Raw genomic sequence first — 19,240 nt, 5'->3', positions numbered from 1 at the left:
GAGGCAGAAAGCCCCCTTGAAAACCACACTGTTTTATCTTCACCAGCAATTTGAACTTTCATCTTTCAAATCCATTACGGTCTTCAGCAAGCTGCCTGGTAGCTGATAGATCTTGGTTCACTTAGCCTGCTAAATTGTACCTTTGTTGTCTTTTTTCTCTTTTATTTTTAAAATATCTGGAGTGTGTGTGTGTGTGTGTGTGTGTGTGTAGAGAAGACAGGAAGAAAGACGCACAGCTCTGTAAGTTTGAAATTATTTATACACTTACACACATATACCATCTTAAACTTGGTAAAAGTAGCTAGTACTGACAAAAGTTTGAGAGTAAGGTGCTACCACCTTATTCCCAAATATTTCAGTCTGTATTTTCTCAAACAAGGCATTCTCCTTAATCAGAAACCAACCATCAAAATCAGGAAATACACATGGGTACGTCGCTGCCATCTAATCCTCAGACCCCATTCAAGCTTTACTAGTTGTTCCAATCATGTCCTTAACAGCAAAAGGATCCAGTTCAGAATCATGTGTGCATCTAGATTTTCATGACACCTGAAGGTTGCTAAGCCAGTTATTTTATAAAATGTCCCTTAGTTTAGGTTCATCTGATGTTCCCTCGTGATTAGACTCTAGCTACACATCTTCGGCAAAAATATCACAACATGGATGCTTCTCATTGCATCCTGTGGTCTGGTGCATGGTTATCACATACCCCTTTACTGGTAATGTTAACTTTGATCATGAGTAAGATTGTTTGCCAGACTGCTCCTTTGAAAACAGTTTTTTTTCCCTGTGTGACTAATAGGTATCCTGTAGAGGGGTATTTTGAAAATATGTAAATACCCCATTCCTATCAAACTTTATTAATTAGTTAATTGTAGGTCTGTGGACTAATGGATCATAGTTTACTTAAAGTATTATAGTCTATTTTTATCCTCAAATTGTTGTAGTATATTTATCCTCAGATTTGACCCGTGGAAGCTTCTTTAAGCTGGCTCCTATTACCTCTTGACATGGCCCATCATTCTTTGAGAACTTTCCTTGTTTCAGGCTCTTCTGTTCCTGCTGCCCCAGTTTTGAAATCAGTCATATCTCCAAGGAGAAATGTTTCTCTTAGTGGTGATTAGAAACCAAAATCTAGGTGTTAGATGTGCTCATTGCTATCAGAGTATCATTGCTTTTAGACCTTCTCAGTGGACACAGCAGGTAAATATTTGTATGTGTACACATACAAACACTTGCATCTACATTTATTTCTTTCTCTGCCTATATATATAGAAAACGGGTTCATGCCAATAACTCTCACCACAGGCTTCATTCTACTTTTCTCCTTTTCCATATTTCTAATTCTCTTCTTCTCTGACAGTGAGAAACCTGGCTCCCCAGATTCTCAATGTAATTTCTTGTTGCATCAAGTCCTTGGATGTAATGAGTCTCCTGTTGCTGCCCTTGGGGATGCCCTTCTTACCCTGCCCTGCTCTGTCCCCTCCAACCAGGCCACCCAACCCCTCCACACACACACAGTTTCCCTGCCCTTCCTCAGTCTCAGCAAATGGCTTTTGGACTTAATTGTTTAGGAAAGGGAAAGGAAAACCATTTTCTCATTCATATTTAGTTGTTTATATTTAAAAATATAATTGTCTCTTGGCATTTTTTTGAGAAAATTTGATTTAGCTTAATAGGTTTCAACCATATTTCCTCCTACCACAGAGCTTTTGCAAATGCCATTTCCATTTCCACAGCCTGGAGGTTTCATTCCATCCCCTTTGCTTGTTTTTCTTCTCTGTTATTTATGAATATTGTTGTTTGTTTCTGTTTACTAATACAAAGAAAATTTATTGAATATCTTTAGATACACATTCTTGGTCACTTATGAAGGTATTTCCGTGGCGTAAATCACCAGAGTTCAAGAAAGAGCCAGAATGGAACTAGGTCTTTAGCTTTGCTCTGTCTTTCTTCAGTGCAGGGAGTACATGTCGTTGATTTCTGTGTCCCCAGTGCCCAGAGGAACACACAGTAAGTGCTCAATAAACATTTATTGGATTTGAATGGGCCTCAGCTTCTTTTAATGAACAGTAAACCTTACAGAATGACATTTCTCCTAGAAATGGTGAAGAGTTACTGCCTTGTGATTTAAAGCCAACATATTTTATCCCTAAGCAATTTTGTCTTTTTTCAACAGAAGGTGGTCTTCTGCTCCATCAAAGAAGCGCTGGAAGTGGACTGGAGCAGTGATAAAGCAAAGGCAGCTCTCAAGCGCACAACTCCAGATTACTTTCTCCTTCAAGGTGAGGACTGGAAGCAGAGCTTCCCAGCGTGCGATTTGTGCTTTGATTTCTGCAGATGTGGCTGCAGAGGCCAGAAGGTTTCTTGAGGTTTGCCGTGAATGGAGTTCCCCCTTAGCTGGTTCTCAGTGGCCTCTTAGAACAACAGAGTGAATGGAGAGGAGGCCTGTCACTGAGCTCTGGTTTCTTAACGATTTTTGCTTTTTTTATTATTTGTTGAAGTGAACTGCGCTCTAAAGTTGAGCCTGAGATAACAGTGCCATAAATCAAGCTCTTTTCATCACTGCTTTCCCTCTTCAGAGTTCTTCCTGGGCCTTAAAACCAGTCTTCCTATCCTGAAGTCTTTTTCCCCACTCTCACCATCATTGCTGGTGTTCAGGGAGCATTAGCTAGGTATTGGTTGGCGTCTCAGTGTTCTTGTGCCTGGCACTTTTATTTTTTAATATTATTTTTATAATAATAATCATAAACATTGAGTGCTTACTAGCAAGAGCCATTGGGAGTTGATACTATTACTATCCCTACTTCACAGACAAGGAAACTGAGCACAGAGAGATTAAGGTTACTCGTGTTCTCACAGTAAGCCAAGTAAGTGTATAAATAACATCGGTTTGTTAATTAGTGTAAAATAATCCATATTTGTTATAGAAAACACCAGAAAAAGAGCAAAAAAAGTCACCTCGACATTTTTGTACTTTCGGGGATGTGCTTCCCAGCTTCCCCCCGCCCATGTTGGCACATAGAAAGCCCTCAGTAAACAGCTATTAATTTGGAAAGGTTTGGGGTATAGCCTGAGCGTTTCAGTAAACAGCTATTAATTTGGAAAGGTTTGGGGTATAGCCTGAGCGTTTCTAACTGCTGCTTATAAAAGGAGTCAACCGGTATTTGAGTTTACCATAACCTGGGGATTCTCTCAGCCAGGGGCAGTCTTGTCCTCCAGGGAACACTGGCAGTGTCTGGAGACATTTTTGGTTGTTATGACTGGGGGTGGGATGGGGAGAGGGCAAGGATGTTGTTTAATATCTTATGACACACGGCACAAGATAGCCCCCCCATGACAAGAGTTATCTGGCTGCCAGTGTCAATAGTGCTGAGGTTGAGAAATCCCGATCTAACCCGTTGCAGTGTCCAGAGTATTTTCTTGTCCGTCTCATCATCACAGCTCGCTTATGAGGTGGACAAGGTGGGAATTATCCGCAATTTGGTTTCTTGGGATGAAGAGACAGAGTCCCAGAGAGGCTCGTGTTTTGCCTGAGGGTGCAGAATGCAGATGGCAAAAGAGCAGCCCAGGTCTTTGAAGTCTAATTAATTAAATACTGTGAGAGGTCCCAGGTAATGAAAGCATCCGGGCTCCATTCTCAGTGCTCTGTGGGTATTAGCTTGTTGGATCCTCACCACATTCACATGAAGCAGCTGCTGTACCCCCACTTACAGGCGTTTTAAAAGATACAGATTGATGAAGACACAGGCATGTGGCCACCCCTGCCCTCAGGAGCCCATCATTGAGATGGGGAGGCAAAACTAACGGCCTGGAGACAGTGTGGGGGGAAATGTTTATTGAATCCAGATAGATTCTGCTGACCATCACTATCAGAAGTTACAAGGGGCTGGGGCGTAGACAGGTCGTGAGGCAGAAGCAGGAGCTTTAGTATTGTGACTCAGATGGCAGGCAGTGGTACACAGTTCAGAACTAGTGCTCTGGAATCAAAACAGACCTGCCTTTCAGTCCTGGCGCTGTCATTTTCTTAGGTGAGTGATGTTGAGCCACAGACTTAAATTCCCTGAGGCTCCCTCAGATTCCCCTCTGACCATGGGGGTGTTAATAGCGCTTGACTCAGAGGGCTTTTGTGAGGCTTGCATGACACACACGCGAGGGGCTTAGCACACAGCAAGTCCTAGAGACCTAATATAGTTATGTGCTTGGAGGTGGGAGGTACTTCGCAACTGTGTAGTAGAATTTTAGGATTGACTCAATTTACCCTTTTCTAAAAAAATTCATTTATTTTTAAAAATTTTTTTGGCTGTGTTGGGTCTTCGTTGCTGCACGCAGGCTTTCTCTAGTTGCGGTGAACGGGGGCTTCTCTTCATTACAGTGCGCGGGCTTCTCATTGCAGTGGCTTCTCTTGTTGCGGAGCATGGGCTCTAGGCACGCGGGCTTCAGTAGTTGTGGCACGCGGGCTCAGCAGTTGTGGCTCGCGGGTTCTAGAGCTCAGGCTCGGTAGTTGTGGCGCGTGGGCTTGGTTGCTCCGCGGCATGTAGGATCTTCTCAGAGGAGGGCTTAAACCCGCGTTCCCTGCATTGGCAGGCGGATTCCTAACCACTGCGCCACCAAGTAAGTCCCTCAATTTACCCTTAATTCCATACTTGAGTAAGTATTATCATAGCAGCAATCCTATTGGATTTTAGTTTTTTGCCTGTGACACTTTGTTGGATAATATACTCCATATGTTTACTTCTCTTTTCTTTTTAAAAATTTTTTTTATTTTTAATTAAAAAAAATTTTTTTAACGTTTTTATTGGAGTATAATTGCTTTACACTGGTTTACTTCTCTTTCTAAATGGTACTAATTATCTTTTTAGTTTCAAGTTCCAGGGCTTAGGATTTGGTGATTGAAACTATGTTCATAAAGCAACTATACTCCAATAAAAATTAATAAAAAAATCCTTCATAATTAATAGTCATATTAATTATGAATGTTTCTTTATTATGGTAAAAACCACATACCATAAAGTTTACCATCTTAACCATTTTTATGTGTATAGTTTTGTAATAGAGAATTTTTATTTTTTTGCAGGCTTTTTAAATATATATATAAATTTATTTATTTTATTTATTTATTTTTGGCTGCGTTGGGTCTTCATTGCTACGCGCGAGTTTTCTCTAGTTGTGGCAAGTGGGGGCTACTCTTCGTTGTGGTGTGTGGACTTCTTATTGCGATGGCTTCTCTTGTTGCAGAGCACAGGCTCTAGGTGCGCAGGCTCAGTAGTTGTGGCGCATGGGCTTAGTTGCTCCACGGCCATGTGGGATCTTCCTGGACCAGGGATCGAACCTGTGTCCCTTGAGTTGACAGGTGAATTCTTTCTTTTTCTTTTTTTTTTTTTTTTGCGGTACGCGGGCCTCTCACTGTTGTGGCCTCTCTTGTTGCGGAGCGCAGGCTCAGTGGCCATGGGTCATGGGCCCAGCCACTCCACGGCATGTGGGATCTTCCCAGACCGGGGAACGAACTCGCATCCCCTGCATCGGCAGGTGGACTCTCAACCATTGCGCCACCAGGGAAGCCCGACAGGTGAATTCTTAACCAGTGCACCAGCAGGGAAGTGTCCCTGTAATAGAAAATTTTAAAAGGAGGCAGCCCCACATATCATACCGTCTAGACCAAGGCTGGCAGCTGTGTGCTTCCCACTCTCCCCTCCATCCCTTACCTGTGGCAGATGTGGCTAATAAGGCCTTATCATTGGCCAGCCACTTTTCTCATAGCCTTGGGATCCGTTAAACAGCACTGCCTGCAGTTCCCTCTCTGATTTGGCATACAAATACAAATTAAGCTAACTCTCTCCTTATAAGAATGAGGCCTAGAAGGGAAGTAACTCCTCATGGCCTAGGTCTAAAACCCAAGTCTCCTGATTCTTTCAGGATCTAGTTCTTTTCACACCATCCCCAGTGTTCTTCCTGAGTTTTTTGGATATCCAACATAGCCTTTCCTGGGCTTTTCTCTTTGTAGCAGATGACATGTCCTAACTTTTCTTGTGTGGCGTCATATGCATATTCCTGATGATATTTTTTTTGCCCTCTTGGGTCGTTTTGAGCTCTGTGTGTCTTTCCAGAGGTGCTGCAACTGGAAGTATAAGGAGTGTTCCAAATTCAATGAGCATGAGGGCCTGCTTTCCTGTCTGGGAGTTTTGCTCTTGGTGTATATTTGATTAACTCCTTTGACTAGGGACTGGACTAAGCTTCTGGAAGTAGAGGGAAATGGCTCTCGTGATCTCTTTCCCTGGGTCCTGCCGGCAGCTTAGACTTCTGCCAGAATTCAGCTTGTAAGTATTAAGCTGACTTTCTGAGTATATCACCTTATTATTTCTTTTTTTAATTTTATTTTTTTATTTTTTTATACAGCAAGTTCTTATTAGCCCTTAATTTTATACACATCACTGTATACATGTCAATCCCAATCGCCCAATTCATCACACCACCATCGGCTTTCCCTCCTTGGTGTCCATACGTTTGTTCTCTACATCTGTGTCTCAACTTCTGCCCTGCAAACCGGTTCATCTGTATCATTTTTCTAGGTTCCACATACATGCGTTAATATACGATATTTGTTTTTCTTTTTCTGACTTACTTCACTCTGTATGACAGTCTCTAGATCCATCCACATCTCAACAAATGACCCAGTTTCGTTCCTTTTTATGGCTGAGTAATAGTCCATTGTATATATGTACCACAACTTCTTTTTTTTTTTACCACAACTTCTTTATCCATTTGTCTGTCGATGGGCATTTAGGTTGCTTCCATGACCTGGCTATTGTAAACAGTGCTGCAATGAACATTGGGGTGCATGCGTCTTTTTTGAATTATGGTTTTCTCTGGGTATATGCCCAGTAGTGGGATTGTTGGATCATATGGTAGTTCTATTTTTAGTTTTTTTTTTTTTTTTTTTTTTTGTGGTACGCGGGCCTCTCACTGTTGTGGCCTCTCCCGTTGCGGAGCACAGGCTCCGGACGCACAGGCTCAGCGGCCATGGCTCACGGGCCCAGCCGCTCCGCGGCATGTGGGATCCTCCCGGACCGGGGCACGAACTCTTGTCCCCTGCATCGGCAGGCGGACTCTCAACCACTGCGCCACCAGGGAAGCCCCTATTTTTAGTTTTTTAAGGAACCTCCATACTGTTCTCCATAGTGACAGTATCAATTTACATTCCCACCAACAGTGCAAGAGGGTTCCCTTTTCTCCACACCCTCTCCAGCATTTGTTGTTTGTAGATTTTCTGATGATGCCCATTCTCACTGGTGTGAGGCGATACCTCATTGTAGTTTTGATTTGCATTTCTCTAATAACTAGCGATATTGAGCAGCTTTTCATGTGCTTCTTGGCCATCTGTATGTCTTTGGAGAAATTTCTATTTAGGTCTTCTGCCCATTTTTCGATTGGGTTGTTTGTTTCTTTAATATTGAGCTGCATGAGCTGTTTATATATTTCAGAGATTAATCCTTTGTCCGTTGATTTGTTTGCAAATATTTTATCCCATTCTGAGGGTTGTCTTTTCATCTCGTTTATGGTTTCCTTTGCTGTGCAAAAGCTTTTAAATTTCATGAGGTCCTATTTCTTTTTTTTTTGTTTTTATTTCCATTACTCTAGGAGGTGGATCAAAAAAGATCTTGCTGTGATTTATGTCAAAGAATGTTCTTCCTAAACTCTTAAGAGTTTTATAGTGTCCGGTCTTATATTTAGGTCTCTAATCCATTCTGAGATTATTTTTGTGTATGGTATCACCTTATTCTTATATTCAGAAATACTTCTTTTGGGACTTCCCTGGTGGTGCAGTGGTTCAGAGTCCGCCTGCCAATGCAGGGGACACGGGTTCGTGCCCCGGTCCGGGAAGATCTCACATGTCGCGGAGCGGCTGGGCCCGTGAGCCACGGCCGCTGAGCCTGCGCGTCCAGAGCCTGTGCTCTGCAATGGGAGAGGCCACGGCAGTGAGAGGCCCGCGTACTGCAAAAAAAAAAAAAAAAGAAAGAAATACTTCTTTTGATTTGATGTGGGGCCATTCATATAACTAGCTGTGAGATTCTCCTGTAATTTGACTTCATTGGTTATCTAGGAGAGCATAGTAGCTTCCAATGCGTGAAGTTGCCTTTTGCCAAATATACTTGCTGTCAACTGTCTTTGCGACTTGAGTCAGGTAAGTCAGTTTGCTGCTATGCTTTTGTTTCCTCACCTGTAAGGTGATAGGACTAAGTTATCTGCCTGTTTCTAAAATCTCTTCTCATTCTAGGTAGTCAGTGACTCTAATAAAATAAAAGTTCCTCCTTGTGTCTCTGTATTTTTAATTTTTGTACTTTTGACAACTTGACTGAGGTGTGATTGATGCCAGAAAATTTACTCATTTTAAGTGTATTTCTTTTTAAAATTTCTAGAAATTGTTTCGTGAATTTGAACAAAATGTCCTCCAGTTTGTCTTAAGGTCTAACTGTAGTTTTGCCCAGCCAGTTTTGATGGTCAGCCATAGCAGTGGAAGTGTAGTCCAAGTAGAGTAGTGGGCAGTCTTGTGTCAGGGAAAAAGACGGGCTTTGGGGACTACCAGAGTTGAGCGCAGGTCCCAGCTCCTACGTGAAATTGATATAATTTAAAAAGTGGCCTTGATTTTGTTATTCAAGTCAAACATTGGTAACATTCTACTGGGTTGGCCAAAAAGTACCTTTGGTTTTTAAGTAAAAATAAAAGACACATTTTTCATTTTCACCAAGAACTTTATTGAACAAGGTATTCACCCTTTTGTTCCACTACCTTCTGCCATTGTTCAGGCAACTTCATAATTCCATCTTCCCAAAACTTTTTATCTTTCTGAGCAAAGAACTGTCCCAGGTGCCTTTTACAGTCTTCCAGGGAATTGAAACTTTTTCCATTAAGAGAATTTTGTAAAGACCGAAATAAATGGAAATCCAAAGGCACAATGTCTGGTAAATACGGCAGATGAATTAGAGCTTCCCAGCCAAGCTGTTAACGGTTTTTGCCTGGTCATCAAAGAAACGCGCAGTCTTGCGTTATCCTGATGGAAGATTATGCATTTTCTGTTGACTAATTCTGGACGCTTTTCGTCAAGTGCTGCTTTCATTGGGCTAATTGGAAGCAGTACTTGTTGGAATTAATCGTTTGGTTTTCCGGAAGGAGCTCATAATAGAGGACTCCCTTCCGATCCCACCATATACACAACATCACCTTCTTTGGATGAAGACCTTTGGTGTGGTTGGTGGTGGTTCATTTCGCCTGGCCCACGATCTCTTCCATTCCACATTATTGTACAGTATCCACTTTTTAAAAATTAATTATTTATTTTATTTTATTTATTTTTGGCTGCTTTGGGTCCTCATTGCTGCGTGCGGGCTTTCTCCAGTTGTGGCAAGCGGGGGCTACTCTTGGTTGCAGTGCACATGCTTCTCATTGCAGTGGCTTCTGCTGTTGCAGAGCGTGGGCTCTAGGCATGTGGGCTTCAGTAGTTGTGGCACATGGGCTCAGCAGCTGTGGCTAACGGGCTCCAGAGCCCAGGCTCAGTAGTTGTGGTGCAAGCGCTTACTTAGCTGCTCCGAGGCATGTGGGGTCTCCCCGGACCAGGGCTCGAGCCTGTGTCTCCTGCATTGGCAGGCAGATTCTTAACCACTGCGCCTCCAGGGAAGCCAGTACAGTATCCACTTTTTTTTTTTTTTTGCGGTACGCGGGTCTCTCACTGTTGTGGCCTCTCCTGTTGCAGAGCACAGGCTCCGGACGCGCAGGCTCAGCAGCCATGGCTCACGGGCCCAGTCGCTCCGCGGCATGTGATATCTTCCCGGACCGGGGCACGAACCCACGTCCCCTACAACGGTAGGCGGACTCTCAACCACTGCGCCACCAGGGAAGCCCCAGTATCCACTTTTTATCACCCGTCACAATTTGTTTTAAAAACGGAACGTTTTCATTACGTTTAAGTAGAGAATCGCGTGCGGAAATACGGTCAAGAAGGTTATTTTCGCTTAACTTAATGTGGAACTCAAGCATAAAAGCGATTAGCATAACTAAGCTGGTACAAATGATTTTCAGCGCTTGATTTGGATATTTTGAGTATGTTAGCTGTCTCCTGTGTGGTGCAACATTGATTATTCTCAATTAACGTCTCAATTTGATCTCTCTGCACTTCACCTCGTCTACCCGACTCTGGAGCAACGTCCAGTGAGAAAATCTCTAGCACAAAACTTTGCAAAACACTTTTGACGTGTTCGATCAGTCATAGCACCTTCTCCATACACTGCACAAATCTTTTTTTGCATTTCAGTTCAGTTTTTATCTTTCTTGAAATAAATAATAAAGCATAGTATGCCAAAAATGTTGCTTTTTTCTTCCATCTTCAGTATTAAAATGGCTACACAAAAATTCACCAATTTTGATAAGTCTTTTTTAAAATGCACGCTGATATGACAGCTGTCATATACAATCTAACAAAATTGTTTCTAATGAAGTTAAAGACGACTAAGTGCTACTAGAGCCATCTTACAGAAAAAAACCGAACGAACCTTTTGGCCAACCCAATAACTTCAGGCTGTGGGATGGCCTTGGGGAATATCCAACTTGAATAATCAACTTTTTTAGGCAGTACTCTAGTTTTCATGTTTGCTTTGGAAGAGATCTTGGAGCATATATAGAGTGACCTCATTTGTCTTGTTGGCTGCAAAATGTATTTCTTTGAGTGTACTATCATTTGTGACCAGTCTCATCAAATGTAGATGTTTTCAGTTTTTCTCAGTCCTTGGAAATTTTTCCCAAGAGCCTTTCTGGGAATGTGACTAATATACCTGATGGCGCCTTAGGAATTCCTCATGAAATCAGGGTGCTTGGCTGTGATACACACAAGAATACCTTTGTTTCACCATTGCCTAATGGAACACTTAGTAGGTGCTCAATAAATAAATGGGTGCTCGATAAATAGCTTTTGCATGAGTGACTGGTTTGCTTGTCTGGTCATTTCTTCACCCTAGAGAGAGAGCAGCCTGCCCACTGGTGTCCCTGCAAGCTCCTCTTTCCTGCCTGCTTCCCCGAGCACTTGTCAGGCTTTTGATCCCAGTGGCACCCTGGTCCTGGCCTGCCCCTCGCACGTAGATGGCTCTTTCTGCCCCATTCAACTGAATTGTGAAGCAGCTGCCCTGCCGTCCATGTGTGTGTGTCGTCCATGTGCATGTGTTTGCCTTGTTTGGGTGTTGAGTGTTTTTCCAGTTTACTTAATAATAAGATGGTGGCCAGACCAAACGCTTCCTGCTGCATTTTTCCACCATCTTGAGAGTCAGCCTCACCATTTGTGAGCCAAAGGTCTCATCTTTTTATTATTCTCCCATGGCATATTGCAAAACATGAAGTGTGAGCTGGTTTCCTGTGGCAAAAAGTTGACTTTGATTTGTTCTTTTTGAGGTTGCTGTGAGTTTATCATAACAGGAGTGCTAAAAATATCGGCTCTAGTATGGAAACAGCATTCACTTACCAGCATGAATAATAACACACAGGTTTAGTCCAGAGCAAGGAAGAAATGGGCTTGATCTCAAGATGTGAACTACTTAGCAGAGAATCCTTGGCAATCTTAACTTTCTCAGTCTGTTCTGACGAGTCGTGGAAAAGTACTTAGGCCGTTTCTGAGCCACAGAATTAAAGATGAAAATAATCTTAGACCATTTTTGGAGCACCTGATATGTGTCAGATCCCGTGCCTGGGAATCGTCACGGGAAGAAGTCATCTCCTTGCCAATGCAAAACTCAATCACAAATAATTCTCCTTGTGAGGAGAGCTGTAACAGAGAGCTATTGACAAAGCTGTCGTGTTGTGCTGGTCTGTTTTTCAATATGTGTGAATTATTCTACCATCAAAAGCAAACTGTTATGGGAGCTCAGGGAACTGAGGGTCTGGCTCTCTTTGGGGAGTTGGGAAGTCTTCAGAGAGGAGGAGACATCTGAGCTGGATTTTAAAGAATCGGTATTGGCCAGGTGGTAAAGGGAGGTGAGAGTGTTGCCGGCAGAGAAGCAGTGCTTGCAGGCGGCCAGTGGTGCAGAGACCATGGCACAGCGAGGTTGGAGCTTGATGGGTGCCGGTCAGAGATAAGATCAGGGCCTTGCTTTTTTTAGGTTTTTATTCTTACAGCCAGTGGTTTCCCAACTAAGAGGATATCAGGCTCACTCGTGGAACATTTGAAAAATACAGATTCCCTGGTTCTAGCTCAGATTTACTGAATCAAAATAATTAGGAGTGGCTGGAATATGCATTTTTGTAAACCTCCCAGGTTTCTGAAGGATCAGCCAATTGGAGGGAAACCACTGCCTTAAGGACAAAAGGAACCCATGTCCTGTGTCAAAGCCCTGATTTACTCATGTGTGGGTTTTTTTTAAATGTGTTAAGTACTGTGTTTCAGATGAGGGCATGACTGAAGCAGGGGTAAGAAGGAGATAACCCATGTAGCTCTTTTTTTTAAAATTACTGAATGTGTTTTTTTAATTAATAAATTTATTTTTATTTATTTTTGGCTGTGTTGGGTCTTTGTTGCTGCATGCGGGCTTTCTCTAGTTGCGGTGAGCAGGGGCTACTCTTCATTGTGGTGCGCGTGCTTCTCATTGTGGTGGCTTCTCTTGTTGCGGAGCACAGGCTCTAGGCGCGCAGGCTTCAGTAGTTGTGGCATGAGGGCTCAGTAGTTGTGGCTCGCGGGCTCTAGAGCGCAGGCTCAGTAGTTGGCACAAGGGCTTAGTTGCTCTGCGGCATGTGTGATTTTCCTGGACCAGGGCTCGAACTCATGTCCCCTGCATTGGCAGACAGATTCTTAACCACTGCGCCACCAGGGAAGTCCCCATGTAGCTCTTGAATACAGAATTTTGACTGTATACCCTCAGATTTTAAAAAGTACCGTTGGGGCTTCCTTGGTGGTGCAGTGGTTGAGAGTCCGTCTGCCGATGCAGGGGACACGGGTTCATGCCCCGGTCCGGGAAGACCCCACATGCCGCGGAGCGGCTGGGCCCGTGAGCCATGGCCGCTGAGCCTGCGCGTCCAGAGCCTGTGCTCCGGAACGGGAGAGGCCACAACAGTGAGAGGCCCATGTACCGCAAAAAAAAAAAAAAAAAAAAAAAAAAAGAACCGTAAACAAGTATGAAGTCTAGTAAGTTGGTTTGCTTTTTACAGTGGTGTGGGTTAGCAAGTCTGAAACTATTTACTATTTATTCTAGGATTGAGCAAATAGGCAAATATATTGTGGATGATGAGACTCAGACTTTTTTATTGCCAGAAAAGGGAGTTAGTTTTGTAAATACGGAAGGTGGGAAAGGCTAGAAGGAGCCCTGTGGGGTTGGATTGGCATTGCAGTCATCTGGATGAACTCGTGGTTTTTTATATGTAGGTACAGAATTAGATGTGTGTATGTCCGTGTATTTACATTCATACTTATGTATTTTCTAGCTCTGGCTGTTGAGAGGGCTGAGGAGCAAAAGCACTCTAGTAGCAGTGAACAGACTTCATGCCCAGATCATGATGGCTAATATCCAAGGATCCAGGAGTCCTTGGAGACATGGCTGATTCTGGGGCTGGGGGAGGAAATTTACAGGTGAGCTTGGAACATCCTGCTGTGCCTGAAAGTAAGGAAGTGCTCAAAGAATGATGGGTCATGTCAGAAGGTCACAGGAGTCAACTTGAAAGGGCTCCTATTGGTCAAATCTGGGACAGTTTGAGGATCAGATAAATGATAGTAATAGATTGTAACCCATAGACTAAAACAAGAACCCATGAGTCTATACTGATAATTGAATAAGTAAATGAGGGAAAGAGCAAAGTTCTTTTTTTTTTAACAGAAGAATAACAGTAAATAAAGCAGGAATGATGAAGATTTTTTAAAAATCTGTATTTGGCCATCATCATAGTAGTAAAAATTGTTTTAAGAATTATTGATGGATGCTAAAACTAATGGGAAAGTTCGCTGTGAAACAGGGTAGATGTCTTCTCAAGACATGTTTTAATTAATTGCAAAGAAAGACTAGAGAACCCTGGCAGATTGTTCCTCAACCAAGAGATCACAGTTAACATTCCAAGAATAGGACAGTAGGTCTCATGTGTCCTGATAGGATGCAATGAGCAAGACACGCCACCGCTCTGGTTCCCTGCCCAAAGTGGGTAATCTCAGCCTAATTATGAGGAAGCATCAGACACGCTTGGATTGAATAAGACTCTAGAAAATAGATGGCCTGTACTTCTCAAAAGGGTCGTAAAGGACCCAGGAACTCCACTTCAGATTAAAGGAGAATGAAGAGACATGATAGCTCAATGGAACATAGACCTCCCAGATTGGATCTGAGAGCAGATTTTTTTTTTTGTTTTGCTCTCAAAGACATCAGTGGGACGGTTGGTAAAATTTGACAAAGGTCTGTAGATTAGATGGTAATACTCCATCCATGTTAATTTCACAGTTTTGATCATTGTTTTGTGGTTCTGTGAGAATATTTTTTTTTAATAAATTTATTTATTTATTTTTGGCTGCGTTGGATCTTCATTGCTACGCGCGGGCTTTTCTCTAGTTGCGGAGAGCGGGGGCTTCTCATTGTCGTGGCTCCTCTTGTTGTGGAGCACGGGCTCTAGGTGCACAGGCTCAGTAGTTGTGCTGCATGGGCTTAGTTGCTCTGCGGCATGTGGGATCTTCCTGGACCAGGGCTCGAACCCGTGTCCCCTGCATTGGCAGGCGGATTCTTAACCACTGCGCCGCCAGGGAAGCCCCTGTGAGAATATTCTTGTTTGGGGGAAATACATAGTGAAGTATTCAGGGGCAAATTTCAAATCACTTTTAAAAATGTGTAATTATAGATATAAAGAAATAATGACAAATGTGGTAGAATGTTAGCATTTGCAGAACTAGGTGAAATTATGCAGGAATTCCGCGTACAGGTTTTCTGTTAAGTCTAAAATTATTTCAAAATAAAAATTAAAATAACGAAAAACAAGAACAACCTCCAAAATCCCAGTTCTCAGCACCTGGAAACATCCCGATATTGACGGCTGATGAGTAGTACCTGCAAAGGGCTCTATCAGTGCTGGGTCCATAGGAAGGGCACGTATAACAGCACATCCTCATCATCTCTTCACATGTACAGTTCCTCTGGAAAGGAGCCATACAGTTCCCCCAGATTTTCAAGGGGGGCTAAAGACCTCTGCTGTGGGAGAAACAGCACACCTCTGTGACTGAGAACAGAAAGCCTTCATGCTTCAGGTAGGAGATAGTATAGTAAATAGCACCTCACTGCTGAGCCAGCCTGGGGTGGTCTCCACTTAGGGCCCTTGCTCTGCAAAAGGAATTTCTTCTTCCAGGCAGTAGTGTTGGGCAGACTGTAGGGGGTGTATTTGCATAGAAACCCTTAACCCGTCTTCAACTTTCATGTAGAGCCAAGCAGGACCTTACTAGGAACAAATACAAATGGTGGCTTGGAGGCGGGTACTAGGGGTACAGAGGGTGAAGGGGTGGCCTCTTCCGAGTCACTTTCCCCTGCTGAGCCTCATGGTTGGTTGTTGGGCAGATTAAAGAGGAGCTGTCAGAGCTCTTAATATACTGCCTGTGTTGGAAACCAGTGGAGCTCTTCTAACGCATTTGCCATTTTCTCTTCTGCACAGCGTTCATCCAGAAAGCACTCTGTATGGGGCTCGGTGGGACTGGAGTTCAGCCTAGACATGACCATGAGTCCTCCCGTGGGGCTGCCTTTCACCCTCAGCCTTCATCGGTGGCTGAGCTCTTTACCAGCCTCCTCCTTCAGATCTCTTCCTTTTTTTTTTTTTTTTTAATATTTATTTATTTGGTTGCACCAGGCCTTAGTTGTGGCAGGTGGGCTCCTTAGTTGGGGCTCGCCGGCTCCTTAGTTGTGGCATGCATGTGGGATCTAGTTCTCTGATTGGGAATTGAACCCGGGCCCCCTGCGTTGGGAGCGTAGAGTCTTAACCACTGCGCCACCAGGGAAGTCCCCAGATCTCTTACTTCTAATCCATTTTCAGTCACCAGTCCGATCTGTCTAAAAACTAAAACCCTTCCATGATTCTCTTTTGCCTTCAGGATACCATTTAGACTTCCTGGATTGGCATCCCAGACCTGGGGCCCATTGACCTCCTTTTCTCCTTTCCACTCCCTTCTGCCCTCCGTGAACCCTATACATTGCTGTCCCCAGACATCTGTCAGTCCCTCGTTTCTACACGTTTTTATTCCTTCTGCTTGGAATATCCTGCTTCGTCCCTTCCCACTTTATCCTCACTGCTCACTCTGATGTGACCTCCAGGAATGTAGCTGCCCTGATGTGAGTTGGGTTTCCTTCCTCTGTGATCCCATACCGTCCCCTGGACAACAGAGTCCCTTGAGGGCAGGGACCACAGCTCACCATCTCTTGACTGGGCCTGACTCAGAGCAGGGCCTTGCTAAATGTGGATTGATTGATTGCTGCGACCACCTGTCCCAAGCTTGGAGAATCTTGCCGGTTCTTAGCCTGTGGCTTCATTAATTTATTTTAGGCTCCTGTAAAGCCATCTAGGTGGTGCTAATTTGCATAGTTGGCCTTTGGCCCTTTCCCTGCTGTGCCACAAGACACACAGTACCTCAAAGCCCTAGACCTGGCTGTAGGACTGTGCCTAAATGCAAAGTCTCGGGGAGCCCTTCCACTTGCCTTTAACTCCCCATGTGCGGGGAACAAGGGCTTGTTCATGACTGGAAGCTCCTCCCTCTCCCAGGCGCTGGCAAAGTCAGACCCAGGGCCTTCCAAGGGAGAAATTAGAATCTTTCCTAAGATGGCTGATTGTTCTTGGTTCATAAATCTAGGCAAACAAGTTTGGAGTTCATGTCTACTTTCTCCTGCCACTAGAACCTTGATGTCTCCAGCTTTGGATTTGAAAGAAAGGCATTTTAGTCCCACTCTATCATATACTGCCAGGCCTCGAGCAAGCCTCTTTGCCTTGTGGCCTCTGTTTTCTTTTATAGAAATGAGGGAGATGTTGATAATCTCCTCCCAATGATCATGTATAGGAGAGCCTTAGAAATAGCCCTATTTTCTCCTTCTTTGAATTGTAAAAGTAAGACATCTTCTTAGTAAAATATTCAGATACCTCAGAGGAAACTGCCATTTCTTGTGTATTCTTCCAGAACTTTCTAGTATTTTGTACCTCATTCTTCCTCATCACTGCAAGGATTCTCTCTCAAGATTTCTTAATGGTAGACACTTTGTAACTTTTTTACTGTTAGAAAACTTAGTTTGATTCCTCCTTCCTCAATTTTCCCTGCCCTCACCACAGGGAAATTTTATGATTTTTTTAATTGACTTTCTCTCTAGACCTCAGCTTGATTGGGTGATCAGTCCTCTTCAGAAGGAACTTCTTATTTTAGAACTTGTGACCTTTGCAAACCAGCCATTGCCACTTGGGCCGGCGTTCCCCAGCGGGTGTTTTGGTGTCCAGCAATGACAAGAACTGCTGAGGAAGAGACAGCCACAGGGAAATGGGTTCCGATAATGGGGCAGCAGCTGAGTGCTTGTTGATTTGCTACTGTCATAACCACAAATGTTTAAAAATAATTTGTAGAGCGGGAGGAAGAAAAAAGCAGTGGGTTTTGTTGTGTTCCTTTTTTTGTTTGTTTTTTTTCTGGTGCCACTGCCTTATCAGAGGCACAAAACGCAGACCACAGTCATTCAGAAAGGAAGAAGGCACTGCCGTGCAGAGAAGAGAGGTGAGGGAAGGGGCAGAGCTGACCCATAAGTGCAGTTCTGGGCTTTACTGCCGCCAGCAGGTGTAGAGTCTGGTCAGAGAACCAGCTGTGGTTAGGCTCATGCTCCACTCCTCAACCTGAAAAAGAGGCATAACTCCAAGTCCGCCACATAGGGTCACAGGGATTAAATGATGGCCGGGCACATCTTGTGCACTAGTAATTGTTGATTAAGTGCTTTGTATCCATCGTGATCACATTACATCTTCACAGCACCCTCGTGAGAGCAGATCTACTATGATCACGTCATTTTCACAGGAGGAAATTGAGTCTTGGAGAAGCTAAGTCATTTGTCACCAAACCTAGTAAGTGTTTAAACATTGCCCAGTACCCCGTCTCTCAAAGCGCTCAGTCAGACTTTAATTATTAGCCTTACTAATACTAATAGCATTATGTCCATTTTTAAAGTCTGAACCTCACAAGAGCCCTGTGACATATTCTTATTCCACTTTTGCAGATGGGAAACTGAGGCCCATCGAGACCAGATTGTAATAATGGGCAACACTGTCAGCAACCTGCCTTGTTTTCTTCTTTGCAGGCCCACATCTCCCCCTCCCCCGCAGTAGCCTATGTTTGAGCTGTTCTCGGGCCCCAAGCCCAGCTGCAATTCTTGTTTAAAGCCTCACATCTTTTCTCTGTCAGACAACAGTCACGGGAATGTCCTGTGCCATCTTCCCTGGGTAAGAGCAGTTGGCAGAGAGCAGCAGATGCCCAGAGTCAAGGTCATGTGCCCCTCAAGTGCTGGCCTGGAGAAAAGACCCTGTCTCTCTGCTGCTTGTGACCAGGCAGGGTGAGTGTGAATGGAAAGGGCTTTGTCAGAATAGCTCTGTAAGCGGAGGGTGCGGCTGGCAAAGCTAGTAGATAGGGGCCCTTGCAGTAGGGGACCAGCGATCTCCATACTTGGCCTCTACATCATCTGCCTCTGCATTTTAGAATGTTTTTGTCCCGTTCTCTTTGTAAATTACAGACTTTTCAGAATGTTCCACTTTATTTAAATAAATAAATTTATTTATTTTTGGCTGCGTTGGGTCTTCGTTGCTGCGTGCGGGCTTTTCTCTAGTTGCAGCAAGCGGGGGCTACACTTTGTTGAGGTGCCTGTGCTTCTCATTGCGGTGGCTTCTCACGTTGTGGAGCACAGGCTCTAGGTGCGCGGGCTCAGTAGCTGTGGCACGTGGGCTCAGTAGTTGTGGCATGCAGGCTTAGATGCTTTGTGGCATGTGGGATCTTCCTGGACCAGGGATAGAACTGTGTCCCCTGCATTGGCAGGCAAATTCTTAACCACTGCACCACCAGGGAAGTCCAGAATGTTCCACTTTAAAGGTGAGAGTCAAGCTTGGGAATCATTAAACTTTTTTTTTTTTTTAAGAGGAGAACTAGAATATTTGGTCAGACTAGAGTCTGAATGGTTGGTTTGCATTATTCCAAACTGGTGGACTCCGAGGTGGGAAACTAAGGTCACTTGAAGTGATATTC

At 43.9% G+C, this 19,240-nt stretch overlaps 1 protein-coding gene across 4 annotated transcripts in view; it reads left to right on the top strand.

Annotated features, from left to right (window-relative positions):
• The window catches only part of SAE1 (SUMO1 activating enzyme subunit 1), a 69,518-nt gene that overhangs the window by 28,131 nt on the left and 22,147 nt on the right, over positions 1–19,240 (top strand). For all 4 annotated transcript variants that reach the window (XR_009536997.1, XR_009536998.1, XR_009537000.1 and 1 more), the window contains exon 6: positions 2,180–2,285. Coding sequence is in view for 1 of the 4 variants with exons in the window: in XM_060130507.1 (XP_059986490.1) it covers positions 2,180–2,285 (106 nt within the window). In the remaining 3 variants the exon portion in view is untranslated. The remainder of the gene's footprint in view (positions 1–2,179; positions 2,286–19,240) is intronic.

The sequence above is a fragment of the Lagenorhynchus albirostris genome, chromosome 19 (genome assembly GCF_949774975.1).
Source record: "Lagenorhynchus albirostris chromosome 19, mLagAlb1.1, whole genome shotgun sequence".
Classification (NCBI taxonomy): Eukaryota; Metazoa; Chordata; class Mammalia; order Artiodactyla; family Delphinidae; genus Lagenorhynchus; species Lagenorhynchus albirostris.
Note: the sequence above shows the minus strand (reverse complement) of the source record. Positions and strands in the feature narration are given on the sequence as shown.